The 20,134-nt window shown below is 43.8% G+C and overlaps 1 protein-coding gene across 7 annotated transcripts in view; it reads left to right on the top strand.

Moving 5' to 3' along the window:
- The window catches only part of LOC118507570 (tyrosine-protein kinase Fer), a 47,661-nt gene that overhangs the window by 16,216 nt on the left and 11,311 nt on the right, over positions 1-20,134 (top strand). For 4 of the 7 annotated variants that reach the window (XM_036046199.1, XM_036046198.1, XM_036046200.1 and 1 more), the window contains 5 exons: positions 17,334-17,442; positions 17,611-17,806; positions 18,882-19,334; positions 19,412-19,586; positions 19,902-20,129. In XM_036046199.1, coding sequence (XP_035902092.1) covers positions 17,334-17,442; positions 17,611-17,806; positions 18,882-19,334; positions 19,412-19,586; positions 19,902-20,129 — 1,161 coding nt within the window. The remainder of the gene's footprint in view (positions 1-17,333; positions 17,443-17,610; positions 17,807-18,881; positions 19,335-19,411; positions 19,587-19,901; positions 20,130-20,134) is intronic. The other 3 variants (XM_036046202.1, XM_036046204.1, XM_036046203.1) reach the window with 3 other exon arrangements.

Raw genomic sequence — 20,134 nt, forward strand, 5'->3', positions numbered from 1 at the left:
TGTCTATTATGGTTCAAGATGCTACCATTTTGCATCATTTGAAATTGCTGTGCAGTGTGCTTGTGTTGACAAGACTTAATGATTAAGTACGGTTGCTCGTGGTGTCAATTTGTATTATTTTCCATCTTTTACCTTACTTTCGATCAGTTTACTTTTCTGCAAGACAATGGATAAATTAAAGAAAACCCCTCAAAGAAACCGAGACGGGCCGCGCGCTCGAATTTATTAGCGCCAATTATAGGTCAACCGGAGTTGTCTGTCCGCGAGGGTGGCCATGGTATACAGTGGTCGTGCTGGTCTGGTGTGGTCGTCTGTCCCACCCTATAGCCCACTTTGTGCGAACGCACACAAACGCAATAGCGATCCGTCGATCGGCTAGCGCCGCCGTGCCTGTTCGCCTCACTTCACGTGCTGCGATATCCGATTTTCGCGCTCCACACCAGGCTTCCCAATGCTCCCACCTCACTAATCGTTCATGGTTAGGTTTTTTTTGCCTCTTCCTCCATCGTACCTCTCTTAACCGGTTTCTAGGCAAATCGGCAGGCAAATCGAATCTTTGCTTCCTCGAGAGACAAACCATCGACCGTCGGTGGTTTGCGCAAGACACGGACAACTCGGTTTGCCCCGCACGGCTCTCGAGCTCAGCTGCAGATTGGAACGGTTCGTTGGTTGGAACATGGCCAAATTTGAAACGGAGAAAGAGACTCGCCAGGTTTGCCCAGTGTGTTGCGATCGGGTGGGCATGCTCAACGACGCCCTATGGGTGGGAGTAAAACAGTGAATTAAATGAACAAAATCGGCAAGCAACATCAGCAACAGCAGCAACAGCAGCTGACTGTATAAATAAACAAACTGAGCCAAGCCACAGGTTGGAAGGAGAGTGTACACGGCCGCTTGTGTACATTGTATTGGGCAACATTGCGGTACACGGGAAACACGTGTTAGCTTGTGAATGAAAGCAATAGATAGAAAAATCCGGTTCCGGTTGATGAAATTTCCAGAAGGTATATAAGATCACCCACGGTCACATGCAGCAGGGGGACAGACATTGGAGAATGACGCTCCGTCTCTTGGCCAAAAAAGAAAAATATTCAACCATTCATTCAAATTACAGCTGTTATTCAGAAATATTTCACCCTTTTTTTTGTTTTATTTGATGCTTCAAACGAAGCCCACCACGAGCAGGATAATGGCTACCGGGGGGAAAGTGATCTATTTGATGTGGAATGGGGCTACTGCTAGCCATGATAGCCAATTACCCAAAAATAGATGATACCTCCAATAAGCTTAGGAATGGTGTATGAGATGGTTTTCTTGGAAGCAGCAGCATCATCATCTACCAGGATGGCAATGTAATCAACCGAATTACCCGCACTACAAAGTGCTGCCAATACTGGCTGGCACAAACGGTCACCCCCTAATGCAGAAACTCTTACGACAAATAGGATCGTACCATTAGGGTACTTGTCGGGTAAAAGCACTCCGAGTTGCCGAGATATGGCCCTTTTAGGCAACGGAACATATTCCTGATTTTTATGATATTAGCTTGGTGGTATATTGATAGTGTCAAAACAGGAACGATCCCTACATTCAGAAGAACCCTTCTCATTTGCAGTGACTAGCTCCTGCTTGATCATTTTTATCTCCAATTTTGATTGCTTCAAGAATAATCTAAATCTGTCAAAATGAAAAATCCAAAAATACTTTCTTTCGTCTACCTACCATCACTGTTTCACACCGGGTGGACTCTAAATGAAGAAACATTGCAAGCTCTGGCCATGGGTGAACCAACACCATCCATATCCATTTGTCCGAGTGCTGTACACCAATTGCATTGATGTTGCTCTTAGCCGAACCGATCTACATTCCAACGATATGGTACATCGTTTATTCGGCCAATGCGGTAGATTCCAAACCCGTAACCCAATGTCGGAAGAGCATCGAGAACGAAACCCGTTTTGGGGTATAGGTGCGAACGAGCGGGACTGGTAAGACGGAATGATGGCCAGACGGAATGCTCCAGAACAACAATTGCCATCAATTATCGCAGAATTGATATTAATTGGATTTTAGTGGACTCGTTGTTCGTTGCTCGGGGACCGACCGTTTGGATCGAATCTGTTGCCCTGTCTGCGCTGACCAGCGGCTGACCAACGTTCACGAGCTGTGAGTGGTAGAATGCGAGTTTGAACTTGGCTAGACAATGTCAGGAACCTGTGTTCTGTTGTTGCAAAAACCAAAAAGACGCGCATCGGAACTAACCACACAAATCGCGATGAGTTGAAAGAGGAAATTGGTAGCCCTGTTTTAGACAGGCAGGGTGTAGTTTAAACTAGTTTCTTGCGTTGTTTTTTTTACTCATTATGAACTAGGGCAAACAGTAAATTGTAACATCGAAAACTTTTTTTTCGTCCCTCCGCCCAATCCCAAAAAAACATCTAAAAACAACACTTCCTCCAGTGCGCTTGCGTTTATAGTTTATCTCATCGGCTGACAGCTGAAAAACCAGATGCTGCTAAACGCTTGCTGGAACTTCCAAGCCAAAAGCCGCTTTTTAATACAGGAGCAGTGTTGAGAAATTAGAGCGAGGGCATAGAAAAACACACCACATCTATCGTCATCGTTATTGAGGAGCATTGAATAATGTTCGCTCCACATTCACCCTTGTTTTCAGATTTTCCAGCCCAGCTAAAGGAAAGCAATGCGGCTGAGCGAATGGACCGGCTAATCCCCCCGTAGCATTCAACACACGAAAAGATGCGCTTCGGAATGGGGGCAGAAGAAGATTGAGGGGGAACTAGTTTTCGATAACTCTTTGATTTTTGAAGTGGATTTTCTCTCCCAAAAGAAAAACAGGGAGATTTTGTTCATTATCGACACATCGACTGATTTACTAGTGTAGCCCTTAAGTGGCTATATTAAGGGTAGCTCCTCTGTTGTTCTTTCTTTGGACTGCTACATCGCGAAGTTTAGGAGTTCCATTTCTTGGAATAACCCATATTTTATTATAACATTCAAGTTAAGCTCGGAGTTTTGCTAGTTTTGAGAATTTCAATGAATGAATAAATGTTTTAATGTATGTCCAATAAATCCATCTTTAATTCTCTACTGAAGAACTGCAATCCAGTCTAGATTGGCGTCATCTTGGACTTGAGGATCAGTTGGTCAGAAGAATAGTCAGAAATCCACCCAGTTTTATTCTGTATCCTTAAGGACTACTGTTCTATTGAAGACTCGTCTAAGCATCCAGTCGAACAGGATTGATTTCAATGATGAAGAAATTCTAAAAATTTTGCTTGGATGTCTATTCTCTCGGCCTAAGTTTATGTTTCTAAAAATACCTAAAAATATCCCAAAAAAGTAGTGTAATTTGAAACATACTTTATGGCAACTTTTTGCCGGAAAAGCAGGATAGTCAAGTCCAACGGACAGGGAGATGACCCGTATAAAATTTGATATTGGTCCCATCTTTTTCGCAGTGGACATCGCAACCTATCATCTCTACTTCATTTCATTTCTTTAACTTAGATAAGCTTAATATTTGCCATGCTTCAAATTTTCTTATTAAGCTACCACTACCACCACCAACTTGCATGTTCAAATAATCCGGTTTATTCGCATAGGAAGTGTTAGTCGCGGTAATTCTTTGTTTATCAAGGTTCTCCTACGTTGTGACAATTTTATTTTCGTCCCATCTTCTCTCATCGATAATCGATCAACTGCTCTATGGATGGAAAGATGGAAACCTAACACAGTTAAGTAATTTAGTTAAAAAAATGCCTCGACCGTTCACAATTTGCTCATCTTTATTCCCGCCCCACTATCATACAGGCAAACAAGAAATAAGAGCAGTAATTGTAATATAAATTACTATAATTATTATTTAAGATAATTGAACTTTTAATAAAAAACAACAAAGCCTGAGGGTTAACCAATTACCTCACATCCAGTACAGTCCAGTACAAACTGTTATGAATTGGATACCATATTTTATTCAACACCTTCCATTAATGGGCAGATCGTGTGTAGTCGATGCAGTCAGTATTGAGGCGAAATCTCCCACGCTAGCCTAAATAACGTACCCCGCACCCTGTGCCCACTATCACTATCAGTAAAACGTATGAGAAAACTAAACTGGAAGCGTGTGAAATGTTGTTTTATTTATTTTTCCCCGCTCATACTCGTCTCACCATCGGCTCAGTGAGTCCGGTGAGCAGGAATAGATAACATCGGAAAACATTAAACGGTGTGATAAAACGCTACAACGAACGGTCACATTAATGATCGTTTAATTTCAACACTTAATTAAAAGCAACAGCATAACACTCACTTTCCACGTGGCCGAACTGTGAGGAGTACTTTTCTGCTTCGATGATTTCGGTGAAATTGCTTTGGGTAGCAGCCGCAGGGAAGGAAAAGCGTGAAATGTGCATACATTTCTTTGGGGCAGTGTGTTAAAGTGGTTATGTCGGATGAATACAGTAAAACCCAGGATGGTACTGTTGGTAGGGCAAGAGGGATTATTTTCAACAGCTCTTTTGTCGTACTCAATGGATCTCTCACTTACCCTTGGGTGACGGTTGACGTGTGACGTGCCGACAGCTGCCCGAAAACGTTTGGACGTTTGAAGAGAAGAAAATCACACAAATACAGTAGCCAGACGGTTGCGATTTAGAGCCGTTGATTAGCGGAAAATTAAAGATGTACTCGTGGGTATGGATGGAGAAGGTGACGGAGAAGCTGATTTAATAATTTACCCCAAAATCGTCTCTCGAATTAACCACCGGCAAACTCCGGCGGGTACAGTCGGGCCACGATAACGTGAACCGTATCTTCAGAGTAAATCTTCCACCGTGCCCCTGAACCCCATCGGTGGTCGATCAATTTAGTCAATTTTATTCAATTATTCACTTACAGAAGTGTGCGCCTGAGTGGGAAGAAGTGCCGAGCCATTTAAAATGGGAATGGGTTTTCCTCCGTTTATGGCAACACAGTAGCAAGAAAATCTCAAAAAAGAAAATGGAAAAACTGTTTTTCCACTCGTCTTCTTCTTCGATGCTCCACAGTATCTACCGCTAAAGCTGAACATCTGGTTTTGACAAATTTGCCATCCACATTTTCCACAGGCCGTCGCCAGGTCGGAAGATACGAGCGAGCGTCTACCCAAATTGAGCTAACGCAAACCGATTGCACCGTTGGATGATTCGCTTGGGAAATTTAGTTTTTCCTTCGCTGGTTGGGCAGTTGGGTGTTTTTTTTAATGAAACGTTCATGATGAACGATAAACAGAGCCTTCATTATTCATCCTACCCATACTGGGAGTCTTGGAAGTCGTGTCTGGAGCGGAAGCGACAGGCGTTAATTGATCCACGAAACAAGAACGTGCTGTGGCAAGAGGGGCAAATGGCGGAGTGTAGTTATTGTTGCAATTAAACGTAGCACAACACGTTAAGGTTAAGCATAAATTATCCTTTCAGCGATGTTTATACGGGTAAATGTTTGTAAACCATAATTATGTTGAATTCATCATGGACTTTTGCGACAAAAAATGAACTACGTGTTTATGGTAATGTTGCTGTATAGCCGGCCATGTCTGAGGGTTTGGCGCTTTTTTTTTGGCATGGATTAACGAATGATGTGCCAATTTACTTTTTATTCATCAGGGATGCGACAGAATTCTGGAACGTACTCCGCTGCTCTGGATTAATCTTTACTTTCGAGTAATCCTCAGAAGTGATCGTCAGAGGTCAGAGGTTGAACAATATACAAACCTCAGAAAATGTTCACTAGGTCTAAAATATTCCTGTCTTCCAGATAGAGTCCTCCCAAAGTATTCAATTTAAAATACATATTCTGTATCTTGCTTTATACGCAATCATTTATGTGATATGAAGCCTTCTAAAATTAAAATCGTATTCTGAGTGTGTCCGATTTGTTGTAACAACGTCTTTGGTACCACTTCAACAGCCGGACACATCGGGACTTGGACTTGGAAGCGAAAATGCAACCCAGATGCCAATGGAATCGCTGATTAGGTGACCCGAATTTTCCTCTCCACCCATGCCTAGGAGCTAATAGCGTATCAACCCAGCTTCCAAAGAACCGGTCAATATTGAGAGTCCGCAGCTAAAACATAGAGAAGCAACATCGTCCCATAGCTTTGATCTTCACCTTGCAGCAGTCGATTGCGTGTGTGGGGCAGGTCAGTGCATCACGGGCGCACTGCACTGCCTGGAAGCACACCTTGTTCGATGCAGGTTTTCCTTTTGCTTGCTCGCAAACCAGTTCTGCACTTCTCGCGCAACGTCATTCATTGCTGGCTTGGTGCACCGTGATGTACCGCTACGTTTAGTGCATTCACATGGACAGGTTACAAAGGACCGGATCAAACCGTCCGTTGGTCGACCTACGGTTAGCTAGCTACCGAGGGGGTTTTTCCGCGAGCTCATTTCAAGCCCTGCATGAATTGTGTGGCTGGATTTTATTTTCAACTGTCCAAGCAATCGTTTATACAATTGAAATATTTACTTTATCACCATAATTAAAGCATATTTTTTTATGTACAAAGTAAACACAAAGCTTTCAGCAACAAATTTAAGCATGCTGTCTGTTAACTTTCCGTGCGTACATTTCTTCTCCCAAGTCCTGTCCTGCCTGTCTCATCGATATTATTGCACGATTTTATGCCGAAAGTTTTCAGCACCTTTTGCCCATTCTTTGTGTAGTAAAATTTCAATTTTACGACCGACGGAACTGGCTTCATAGTGGAATTATTCTTCCACCAGTCGGTGTTTTACTCCACGGAAGTATCCATAAAGTTTGCATTATGCGTCGGCATAAAAGTAACAGCCTCGAAGTAGCTTGGTGCAAATTTTCCCTCAGTACCTGCAACGCAGCCAGTACAGCCAGCCAGCACGACTGTTTCGACCGGTTTTGCGAAAGGATTCGGAAGCCCTGAATAAACCAGGCTCGGCACCAGTTTGTGCATGTGAAGTCCGTTTTTCGCTGAGTGCAACATGTCCTTTCCTTGAAATTTAAAGGCAGAGTTGGAAAGAAGGTTATAGCGTATGGCATTACTTTCGTTATGGTTTTCATTTACTTTATGCAAGATATTTACATTAAATAATGTTTGAATATTAACATTCCTTCGTACATCCAGTTGTTGAAAATATTTCTTTTTCGATACTCTAATCGCAGACCATGTTTTCGTGGTAAATGAAATACAACTGCTTTGTAGCTCTAAGTTTTTAGCTCCTTGTTCGATACATTCCCAAAAGCACTCATATGCTACTGACCTCTCTGTGCTAATGTCACCAAACATTAGCCGAACTCAGCTGTGTCAGATGTCATCGTTACTTACACGGGAAACTTTTTCCGGGACCCGGAAATCTTATACCTATTCCCGAAACCAAAAGCAAAAACTAACTTGCTGCACTGTTATGACTGCAGTGCACAGATGCATTTCCCGCGGTTGATTCAAGCTCACCGGAGCAGCGGGTTGTCGCCGGCGGATGATTTATGGATTTTGTTGAACGAACAAATTGTACTTTACAACACCTCTGGGCGTACAATTATCTTCATTATCAATTATTGCATTTATTGCATTTAGGATGAATACCTAGGTGTATTAAGGCAAACGCATCTTACATGCTTTCGTGATGATTCACACGAACGAACTAGCTATGCTATCGAATCACATCTGAAAGCTCCGATAGATCCTTTGAGGCGATGGATTCTGGATTGTAACTGGTAATTATAAATATAGAATAAGAAATTAACTACCGAAATATGTAAGTATGTCCAACTCAACCTGCATACTTACTTACTTCGCGGTCTTGGCTTGCTGCAACAATCCTCGCTACCGCCAATACTTCGTCTGCCAATCGATTATCTTCGGCCATTCTGGCGGACGCATCAACACCATCACTCTATCTCAGTTTGGGCTTACCATGCCTCCTCTGTCCATGTGGATAGCTTAAAAGGACTTTTTGGGCTGGGTCGTCCGGTGTCATTCTCAAGGCATGACTAGCCCACCGGAACCTGGCGAGTCTAATTCACTGCACGATGGTGCAGCTCGTAGAGCTCATCGTTGTAGCGGCTCCTCCATTGTCCTTCCAAATTCTTCTAACATCTTCCTCTGGTTTTGTGCAGAGTCCATGTCTCATAGGCGTATGTGAACTCAACCTGCATGAATCCGCTTTATTTTGAAATTCTCCAACAAGAGTGACATATTCCAGTTCGAATTGAAAGTGATCCACGTCATCCTGATCGGGGCCGAACGTTGTTAATTCGAATCAAAATGAATCTTGATGTGAATTAATATTGAAGAAGAATTGGGTGAAGGTGATCTCTCGAATCCAGCTGTGTGCAACTATTACACATGTTTTTGTAATTCCTGTCTGGAAGAATGATCAATTATTGCTGCAGTCCTATTTACAACTTTTGATAGCTACAGTCTTCAAATAGCATCTTTACTGTGGACTCTCTCTACGCACTGACTGGCTAACCATCTATTTGAACATGACTAATTCAAGTCACAAAACAGCCAGTATGGCGTTGTGTGTGTATGCAATACAATTTTAAGTGCAGAACATCATCTTGGGAATGAGCATAATTGTGACTCTATTCGATCATTACAAGAGAGCGCAATCGTTTCGCTTCTTCTATTCAAAGCTTTCAACTGAGCCATTAAGGCGAAGACGTTGTTATTCCATGTTAAACAAAAATTAATGAAAGATTTTACGCATTGAATCATAGAAAATTTGGGCATCGAGATATGTCTCACTCAATCAAACAGGATGTGATACGACTGAAGTCCGTAATGTTTAACCGATGATTCACACGGGATGTACGAACGAACACAGCTGGTTATTTTCTTCTGGAGCTTACTCATCATCGTGTGCAATTACCCGGTGGAATTGGCAGCAGCAGTAGCAGTAGCATCAAATTGAAGCATGTGCCAAAGAGGTGCCACACAGTGCCATCAAAACAGACCTTTAACTTCTTCGTTCTGTAATGCGTGTCGTCGGATGACGCATCGTGATGTTGCTTATTATGTTGATTGTATTATTTTTGGTTAAGTTGAGGATTTTTTAAATTAAATTTATTTTAACCAAATATGTAGTCCTCCAAAAGTGTAGTCGAGATCGGCCTCCAAACATGTTTTACATCTCGCCTTAAATGGGCACACGGGAATGACTGCAGTGGAAGCCCAATGGCATGATTACGCTGCCGCAAAACTGCATTCCTGCTGAAGTGTCTCACCAAATGCTATTTCTTGCAAGTGGGCCTAACCCGACAAACCGGAACCTAATGTCCCATCCTGTGCACCAAGAGCTTTGCTGTGCTATGTATGTGTGTGTTAAGTGTTTAAAGTTACATTACGATGTGTGCGTGTGTGTGCTAGTTTTGGTTTTTGGTCTCCGTTTTTCTTGCTACGGTAAGAGAGTTTCTTTCAATAACAAATTGATTTGTCGTCCAAACGAAGGCGGTTTTCCTTCGCCCTCCCCCCCAGGAGAATTGTGTTGGCATTGTGTCACATTCAATCACATCTAAAACATAATCCCATCTCGCAGCAATGTAATGGATACCGTCGCTTGATTAAGACCTCCAGGAGAGCGTGCACACTGCAGCGCTGTCGTCTGTCGATAAAATTATCTCTTGCTTTCGGAAATATGCGACAAGGATGCAATTTTCTACCGGATTGGAAGGGAAAAGGGTTTTTCCGTTTCTCGAGTGTATCACTGTACCGGGCGTGATACAGCACAAAGGATGGACAAAAAAGATTGAACGATTCCCGGAAGAAATGCGATCGAAAATCGTGCCTTTCCCAGCAAAGGATGGTGTGTGTCGCTTTGGTGCGCTATTTCTGGAGCGTCCCAATAAAGTCTCGAGCTCGGTGTTAAGTTTGCACTTTCCTTGTTCCTTGGTCCCGATATTTGGTGGCTGTGTCCTGCGGCGCAAGCAGCGGCGCTCCATAAAACAAATCCTTCCGGTCACAACGCGAACTTGGGTTTGTAACCATTTTTGTGTGTGTGTACTCCGATTCGTTTTTGCTCGTCTTTTCATCGCTGCTTTTATTTGCTACTAAATTTTGTCCCTTTGTGTGTACCGCACGACAATACACCGGGGAAAGCGGAAACTCGTGAACGGAAGTGCGGAAATTGTCGCCTCTCGTTTTCTGTGTGGAAGCTTCCAATTCACAACCAACCACTTTCATGTTGTTTGTACAAAAGTCGCGCTTTTGCTGCTTGAGCATGGGACACGTCCTGCCATTGGGTTGGTGTTATTTGATGAGTGAGACAACAACTTTAATAGTTAAACTTCCACTTGAAGGACTTTTGATTGTGCAGTTTTTTTTGTTCTCCTTCTTAAGAATGATGCAACCTTTTCTGTTTTGTTCTGAAGTGCAAAAGAAAATGAAACGGAGCTAAAAAGTTTGGCGAATAGATCCGATGCTTAAGTTCTATTTCCCAACTTTGGATGGGTTTGATCAGGCACAACGAAAATTTCGTTGTCGTAGGTCAGTGACTCGTCTTCGCGTATTTAGATTGTGAAATGGGTGTTTGGCTTTCTATTATACCAGTTTAATATATTTGATTATAAGCATGATACGATGATAAGATTTTATGCATAGTACAGGAAGGATATTAAATAATCTCCCATTAACGATAATGATAATGGAATTTGGTTTCCAGACTCTAGACTAGTTTAAAATAAAACCTACCACCCGTATGGCACCAAATGTTGCGCCGGGCATCATTCTGCCAGACACTCTCCCGAAAAGTGCACAAATGCCAAAAGCTTTCCGTGACTTCGTTTGACTTCACTTGTGCAGGGCGAAAGGAAATTCACCTTTTCTAGACCGAACCAAACAGACAAAGCAAAAAAAAAGTGCGACCAGAGCTATAGAGGTGTCCGCGCATGAACGTGACCGTCGACAGGATGAACACGCGGGCAAACGAGCTTTTCGTACCAAAAGCATGCCTTCGCTTCCGGAATAATGATCTTTGGCCCGTGTCTGTTCCGTCTGGTCGCTGCATCTGCTGTTCAGTAGAGAAAGAGAGAGAGAGAGAGAGAGAGCGCACGATTGGCTTCATCCTTGTAGCTGGAAACTAACTGATTGTGGGTGAAATTACGAAGGATGGAGCTCCCGGATGGGGACCAACGGATGCATGCGCCGTGTGGGAATGAGACTGCGAGCTGATTTCTTCGAACTTTGCCAGACGTCGTCTGGAGCGAGATGAATGACGGCGATAGAAGAAATTCCTTGCTGTGTACAATGCGTTGCATCTGTACTTGGTCGACCCCAATCCTGGATTCCCCGCTGCAGCACCCACGGCACGGCATCATTTGATCGTGTAGCAGGCGACGCTGTAATCGATTTGGTCCGTCAGAAGGAGGACTCGTCGTAGTAGACTCGATGCGAGACTGGTTCGACAATTCGGACGATGCACTTCCCACACCACCAGTTGTAAGGACATTCTTCGTCTGAGCATGCAGTTATGACAGAGACAGTGGCCTGGCCGACGAGATGGAAAACGTTTTTGCTCATTTCAGTACTGAAATCACCGATGGAATATGCTTTAAAATAGAAAAAAGAACTTAAAAATCGCGTTTTTACCTCACGATTTACTGCCAAAGGCCAAGCAGAATTCAAGAGCAAGCAGAAAGATGCATCCAGCAATAATTAATGCCAACCAAGGAACAAAAACAACATTGTCTGCCCGTGCACCAAATCGTGTTACTTTAATTATTCTTCCCCAAAGAACCATCCATCTCCAGGCAGGGTGCGGGAGTGGATAAAAAGAATCATTATGAAACCTTCGCTAAATTGCAATCGATCGTTCTAATCGCTTTAGCGTCATTTATCTTATTCAATACAATGTGAGAAACGTTGGAGGAACGAACTGCATTGATTATACCTAGTAGGACTGTCATCCGCGCGCTGGTGTATAAAAAAAGGGTAAGGAAGGAAGGAACTGGAAACTTAAACTTCTCATCAAGCGCTTCCTCGTAACTCGGCTCGTGATTGACGTATGGTGGAAGATGGTGGTACTATTTTTTACTCGCCGACGAATGTCGATTGTCGATAGTGGCGTTGGTTGATTGGCAGCAAAAGCGATGAATTGTTTATTGTTAATTATAAGTATCATTGATGATCTTCCGTGAGAATACCGTATTCTTGATGTTGATGAGCAGCAACAACGTTGGTTAGTTAAATCTTGAACATTAGCTCATAAGGGTCTCTCTAAATTGATTTTTAGTATGTGCTGCTTGGTTGTATAGTTAAAACAGTGACCTAGCTGTCCACGTTCAAAATATGGCAACGTTATCAATTGTTTAGGAGCAGTTATGGTTAAAACATTAGAGGAAGTACAATTAAAGATTTGCTCATGCGATGAGTTGTGTCTAATGGTCACCTCAATTCTTGTCCAGCTTCTCGAATGCAACTTAAATTAAAGATGTTTATTCGCTTTTTGGATGTATTGTTGGGAAACCTGGTTCCAAATAGATCAGAAAAGCCATGAAAGCGATGAAGACTAATCATGCCGCCAAACTCTGAGATAAAGTCGTCCATGTCAATATCACTTGTAATGAGCGGCATACGGAGGTCAAGCTTCTTACATTTCTTGACCATCTTTACGCCAATCAAAGAGTCTTTCTTATGACCAATAGAATATTTGTGGATAATTCTCTTTTTTTGGACATTATTAATTTATTTTATAGCCGTGGCGGGGTAGTGTAGATCGGATCGGTAAGGCTCAGGCTAAGAAAGAGCGAAAACTTAATTTTAGTCAATTCTAATGTTCTTATGGCAATTGCCGAAGGACCGCTAAGGAAGAGGAAATAATATTTTTGTAGAATTATTTTTGGATCGGTCCTGGTGGCCGAGGCGATAACGGTGTCGGTCTTCACCCGAAACCGGCAGGGCTGGTGCCCAAGCAGATCCGCCTCCTGGGCTGACTACTTTACTTTGGGTAGAATTAAGTCACAGCTAGCCAGAAATGAAAGAAGGAGATACTTGGACCAAGGATTTTTTTTCTAAAAGACTTCTCTTGGTGTAAAACAAACGAACTATTGATTTCTCGGTTTATGCATCACCTTAAAGTAACGTCAAGGTTTTCATCAATCCATTACTGTGTCTAATGGGTACACAATGCAGTACAGTGCAACTGATGAACCTCATGTAGGCTGCTAGCTTTAATTAATGGTAGAATTAAATTTAATTACGCTCTCCCTAGGGTCTGTGCGCTAGCTACTAGTACATGGTTCCCATAAAAGCTGACAATCTGGAGACCATGTTCGGTGTCACCCCCTGGAGAGCTCTCCATTCGCCAAGAACCCAATGAGTCGTGTAACATGGGAAGCCGGGCTTAAATCGTTATGCTAACCGTGGCGGACAATGCGTTACAGCAGTACACAGACATGTACGGCACAATTAAATGTTGGTGAAGCGTTTGTTAATAATCACCGTGCTGATGAGATGTATCAGAGCCAGAGGGCTTTGGTCGTACGGAACGCCGGTGCGCATTATGTCACGTATTATTTGTGAGCTCTTTTTTTATCCCATTCGAAAGCCCGCTTCTCAGTGCGCTGGGAATGCAAGAAGATGCATAGTCTGTAAAGTATTACGAACCCATCGGTAAGCTTTCCGCTGAATGAAATGAATAAACCAAAAACCAACTCTGTGTGTGAGCTTATGGAAAGCTTTCCCTTGCAGCAGAGCATCACAACCGACTCCAAAGATAATTATTATGCATGTGCGGTGCTTATCGTAAGACTGCTGCACCTCCCGTGTGCATACGCGCACGTAGCTGAGAAAATGTTGCGCTGCACGCATTCATGCACAAAATTAAATACAACCAACAGCAGCAGCAGCAGCAGCAGCATTGCACCGCCGGCTTCAGTCTGCTGCTGCTGCTGCTACACCGATCAAAACAAACAAGATCAACCCGAAAAGATGCATCAGCGCCGACCCAGTTCAATGGCTTAACTCGCATCGGGCGATGCTGTGTGAACTGTGTAATCTGTATGTTAATGTTCCCGGCATCCCTGCTACGGCTCGGCCCGCGGAGGATGGCCGGGAATGGAAAGCCATTCCAGATAAACACCGGCATCGTGTCCCATCGTGGGCACTGAGAAAACGCACCTGCAACAAAATCTGTGTCAGAAATGGGATCCAGTGCACAAGTGCATTTACCGTTTGCATACGTACATACATACATATATGCATGCATGTTGTTTTGTGTATGCTTTTTTCTGTTTTGTTTTGTTTTGTTTTGTTTTGCCACCCCGTACGCATTATCTCGCCTTTGTGCTTTCCGATCAAACCACTGCTGCAACTGCACGGTGTGCTGACATATTTTCCACCTTCCCTGTTCACAACCGGACATGGACAAGAGTGATGGCTGTTCTGGGTGAACTAGAACACCGCCGATGCGAAACTGCGAGCTGAGAAGCAGGACGTACCGATTTTCTCTTTTGATCTACTTTTGGGTTGTTTTGTTTGCTAGACAAGTGAGCGTTTTATTGATTTGCAGTCATGATTTGAGTTTAAGTAAATAGCTTTGATTCAATCTTCAGCATGTCATTTTGTGATGCGTGATACCGAATTGTGGGTTTACAAAGGCAAAGTGACAGCTCGGAACGGTCTGGGAATTGATCCCTGGTCCTGCCGTGTGAAACCCGGTACTGCTATCACTTCTACCACCGGACCACTCTATACAATAATATAAAAAGCTCTAAATGAAAAGTTCACATTATCACATGATAGTTATCTCGCTACCCGGGTACATCCACATAACATCCTCGGCTACGCATTAAGAGTTGGGAGAGGTCACACCGAATTCGGCGCAGCCTTTTGTCTGTTCGCTTTGGTGCAGCGTAATGCAATTTGTAATCAACTCTCAGCGAAGACAGCGGATAGTGTGTGGCGTGTGGCAAAGCAATTGCATCCTCAAGCTCCAAGTTTCGCCACCGTCGAACGGTGTCTGGCTGGCGTGCATTCCCGAACTGCTCCCGCATACCTACCGGCGGCTAATAAGCAAAAGTAATTAAAACCCGTCTTTGGCGCATTTCACCAGAACAACGTAATCAGCTGCAGCTGATTTTATCATTTATGTAATGTTTATTAGCGTGGAGGAGTTCGCTTCGGATGATGGTACCTACCTCGTGGGTTACATGCTAGGGTTAATGTATGAATTTGTTTAGATTTTGTCCTCTCATTAATAAAGTAGTTCTAATTTAGATACTTTAATGTAGCTTCATCTGTCTAAATTGTATATGCATGATTGTGATACTTTCTTACATTTGTTGGCAATATAACCTCGAAAGGTCTCGGCCTACCGTTACTGGCTTTTTGTGACTTGATTTTACCTGTATTCAGTCCTGCGCGCGAGGAGGCGGTCTGGATGGGATTTGAACCGTTTTCATACATTATATAAAAATTCTGTCACCCTTTCCCAGGCGACCATTCGGAAATTGGTTGTTAAATTTCGCATTTTTAAGCTCTTTCCACGCCTTGGCGCTTAGTACCTATCCCTGTTTGACCACACGCTGGATGAAATCTCAAAATTCGTTGGTTAAATAAAAGTATTGACCAATGCTGAGGTTTGATGGGAATTTCGTTCACCGGCTAAAAAAAAGAATGGTCTTGATTTTTGGAAGACCGAACGACTTCATGTTCCTTATAAATTTTATCGTTTTGATCGTTTATCGTTTATAGTATCGATAACTGACTAATTGTTTCATAATGATGAAGCTACCAGGCAACAAAGCCTTGTCTTGGTGCTGTCGAATGGTCAGAATTGGTCCGTTATTAGCGATTATCGTCAGACAGTGACTCACGATATCCAGCATAGCAGCTCAAGGATGGTACTTATAGCACTATGAATCATCAATAGGATTTCCTCAATTAAATTGTCTATAGCTGCTTTAAATGACGATTTCTAACGATGTCATATTTTGTCCATGTTTTGTATGATACATGATACATGATACAAAAGTCAATGGACAGTTAGGTGGATTTCTAGAACACTGGGTCATCATTCAATTTCTTAATGCATACGTTAACGGGGTGACACAAACAGTTTTCCGTCGGATAAACTTCCCCTTTCTTAGAGCAAAACCCTTGCCACACACATCGTAGGACATCTAATGCACGAGTTGGCTCGACTCCAAGATGGTAACCCCGATTCGAGTACCATTACTCTGGCCGAAGAGTTTAAAATTTATAGCTAAATGGTCAACAGCGAAATAAGGTTTCATGTCTGCAGAACAAACGACAAACCAATATCGGACCGCTCCGCTCTTTTAATCGGTTGACTGTCATTGTTTCCGAATAATAAAAAGTTCTACCCTGCACAGCGTTCCTGCGACGTGCAGGAAACAGTACGGGCAGACAATGTAATTTAAGATCGCGTTTGTCCAAATCCAATTCCAAGCTAAGTTCCGACGTTGAATCATCTATCTTCGTCACAAGTAACGTGTTGAAAATCACTCGCGCCCTTTCCATTCCTTCTTTTCCAACCCCTCACACTGCCATTAAGTCGAAAGTAAAAGAAAAAAAAACAACCATTTCAATCACCAGTGCATCACAACCGGCTATCGAACGACCGACTGTGGCATCCGGGGTTGACCGCAAACCACCATCACCACCAGCTACTAGCTAGAGAACGGACCTCCTGCTATCGAACCGCGATTTTCCGCACTAACAAACTCACACACTCTCGGCCCGATGGGATATCCTTTTTTGATTCTGGTTCAGATTCAGGCAGGGATTGGATCGATAGGTGGCAACTGGGTTGGCACCGGGAACCACCGTTTTGTGCAAACTGCATTTGGAAATTGCATTCAAATGGATCCCAATCACGCACACTCAAATTGATAGCCTGGATTGTGGAGGCAAAAATAAAACACGGACAACGGACGAACCGCCCCTTTTCCTGGCTGAGCAAAGGTAAAGGTCTGGGTGAATCCAGCGGCGAAAGGTTAAATCAAATCTCCTCTACGTGACATCAATACGAGGGCGAAGTTTGCACTATGATTTATGGTACACCGGGGACAGTTTATTGTACAGCACTCGACCGGGTTGGCCGGCTAGGCTATCGTTGGCAAGGACTGTTGTGCATAGATTTGCATAAACTGGAACGATTTGAATAGTGCCAGAGCTGTTGTAAGGAAAGAGATATTTATCTGTTAAATAAAATAGATTTGTATGTTTCTTCCGCCAAACAACGGATTAAGATATGCTAAGTTTTAAACTTATGGAAGTAAGGAATATTTAAACCTTCATAATTTTAACTTTTCTACATCATCTTCCATCGTTACAGCTCACAGAGGACGTTGCACGGAAGAAAAGCGAGTACCAGAAGCATTTAGACTACTACAAACTGCTGCGGGGCCGGTTCGAGGAACACATCAAATGTAAGTCAGTATGCTGTGTGTATCTCTCCAAAACGCGGTCACTTGCAGGCATGCTTGACAATGTCACAGTCCTGCCCGCCCACGGCTGTGGATGTCTGCAAGCAGCACCCCCAAAGCAGCCCTGTTTGTTTATTGTTAAAGTTGACCCGCTTGCATTTGCTACGTTTCCCACCCACATTTCAGCCGGTCGATCCGGACGAAAGCTGGACGATGTCATAGACAAGTACCAGAAGGCCTGCCGGAAGCTGCATCAAGCGCATAACGAGTACGTCCTGCTCATCACCGAGGCGGTCGAGGTGGAGAAGGACTTTCGGACGATACTGCTGCCCGGACTGCTCGAGCACCAGCAATCCCTCCAGGAAGGTTTCATTCAGGCGTGGTAAGTAATGGTACGGTGCGGTCCATTAAATGCAGACGACGACTAGCCAGCTAGCCCAGGCCCGCGCCCAAATACACGCGCACCGGTAGTACGACCGGAATTAGTCAGCAAATTATGCGCTGCCCGCGGCACCGGTGGTGTCGGTGGTGCTCGAAACCTGTAGAAATGGCCGCCCGCCCGAAGCGTAATTTGGAATTGGGATTGCCTGGAATTAATTTGATTAACATCCGGTCAATGGTGCTGGATGATGATGATGCTGTGCGACTGGAGGAAGTGTAAAAGGGAATCGGTGCGGCCGGAAGCTGGCGGTATCCCTGTCATGTTTACTTCCTGCCATTTCCATTCGCAATACCGTCAAATCATGCTGCAAGCAATCTAATTTATGAAAGTCATTCCGGTACGCGGGTTTGGTCCTTGGTGTAAGGGCCCGGAATAGTTCTTATCTCATAAATGCTTCACCATTGCTTCGGCCAGTGATGAATTTGAATAATGTTTGTTTTTTCACGCCTAATCGATCGTTATGATCAGGAGCATGATTTATTAGATTGTGAGTAGGTTTTGATGAAGGCTAGCTCTTTGGTTTGGTTATCGTTTTAAGTTTTATGGTCAGATGTATGGGTAGAATTTACAAGGTTTTACGCTTGCTGCACAAGACAGCCTAACCGCACGAGGGCTAGCGCCGTCAACTGCTAATCTAATAACTAGATATTTCTGACGAATTAGGACATCAATTTACATAGACGACCTAGAAAGACTGCACAGGCTTGGTCGTCCGGTGTCATTCTCATGACCTCACCCCCTCCCCTGACGAGTCTAGTTCGCTGCACAATGGAGAGATAGCTCGTCATTTTAAAGGCTCCTACATTGTTCTTCCACACATACGGGATAAAAATTCCTTCTGAATTGGACTAGTTTTTAACATCTCTTCAACGAACTGGATAAGCCGATATTTATTCAATCTAATCCCATCCGTACCGCCTCGCCGGTTGTAAGGCCAACGGAGCAAAAATCAGATCTTGTAAGCAATATTCAATACCGCATTTAATTTTCACATGCCACCTTTTCATCTTTCCAGGAGCAACCTGCTACAAGAGATTGCAAAGCTGAGTGATATGACGTCGGAAAAGTACGTCGACATACAGCAGCGCATCGAGTGCAGCATAGCGGGAATAAACTCCACCGAAGAGTATCGCGAGTTTACGGAGAAACACAAAACCTCACCAACGGCACCGGTCATTTTCCAGTTCGACGAGACGCTCGTCGAGGATAGTCTAGGTAAGCTGCAGGCCAACACACTCACCGTGGACAACCTTACCGTTGACTGGTTGCGGGGCCGACAGACCGAGCTCGAGGGTACGATCAAAGATCTACAGGATCGGCAGCATAAGTTGTGCAGTGATACGAACGGAACGAATGGCAGCAGTCCAGCGGTCAGCCCAGTTAGTACACCGGGTACGAAGCCATCCACACCGATACTGAACGGTTCCAACGGTAACGGTGTGCTGGGAAAAGATCAAACCGCCAACAAGTAAGTACAGACGCAACGAAAAAAAAAGCCAGAAATGCAGATAAATTTACATCGCCCCTTTTTTGTTTCGCTTACAGATCGTCAAAGGAACTAAACACACTGCGGTGCCAAGAACGACAAACGCTCAAGCTGGTCGACATGATCCGTTCGGCGCTAAATGAGGTGGGCTGTGAGGAGCTACCGTCCGGTTGTGATGACCTTTCCGTGGAGCATCTCATCGAGAACAAAAAGTCTGTCAGTCAGGATCTATCGGTAAGTGTATCCTCAGCAACGTTGCGCGTTTTTGTAACATGTGTGATATGATTTTTGTATAATGTCCATCGTTTGGAAGCATAAACCAAAAATGTAGATCACTTGATTACTTCTGTCCCATCCTTCCTACCATAATGCAACGTTTTAAAGGTGATGGTTTTTTTGGCGCGGGCTTTGATTTTTTTCGAAAACTAACGTATACCCACCACTTTCTGTTTCTTGCTGTTCTGTTCCTCATCTCAATCTCTCTGGTCTTTCATGTTTGGTGCTTGATATCTGCCATCTATCATCATTTTGTGTGGGAAACTTGTTTAGGTGGACTCACTTCAGCATACCTCCACCGCACTGGGTCTCTTCTCCTTGCGCACTGGTGGTGGTGGTAGCGGTGGTGGTGGTGGTGTGATGTCGATGCTAATGGATCAACTAAGGCGCAAATCTGGGCCGCCAACCGTTTCAGGATCGAACGCTGCCGGTAAGACACCACGGTCAGGACCGACCCCGGCACAGACGCCCAAACCGGGCCATCGAGGAACGACGTCAACGGTAAC

The sequence above is a fragment of the Anopheles stephensi genome, chromosome 2 (assembly GCF_013141755.1).
Source record: "Anopheles stephensi strain Indian chromosome 2, UCI_ANSTEP_V1.0, whole genome shotgun sequence".
In the NCBI taxonomy this organism is placed as follows: domain Eukaryota; kingdom Metazoa; phylum Arthropoda; class Insecta; order Diptera; family Culicidae; genus Anopheles; species Anopheles stephensi.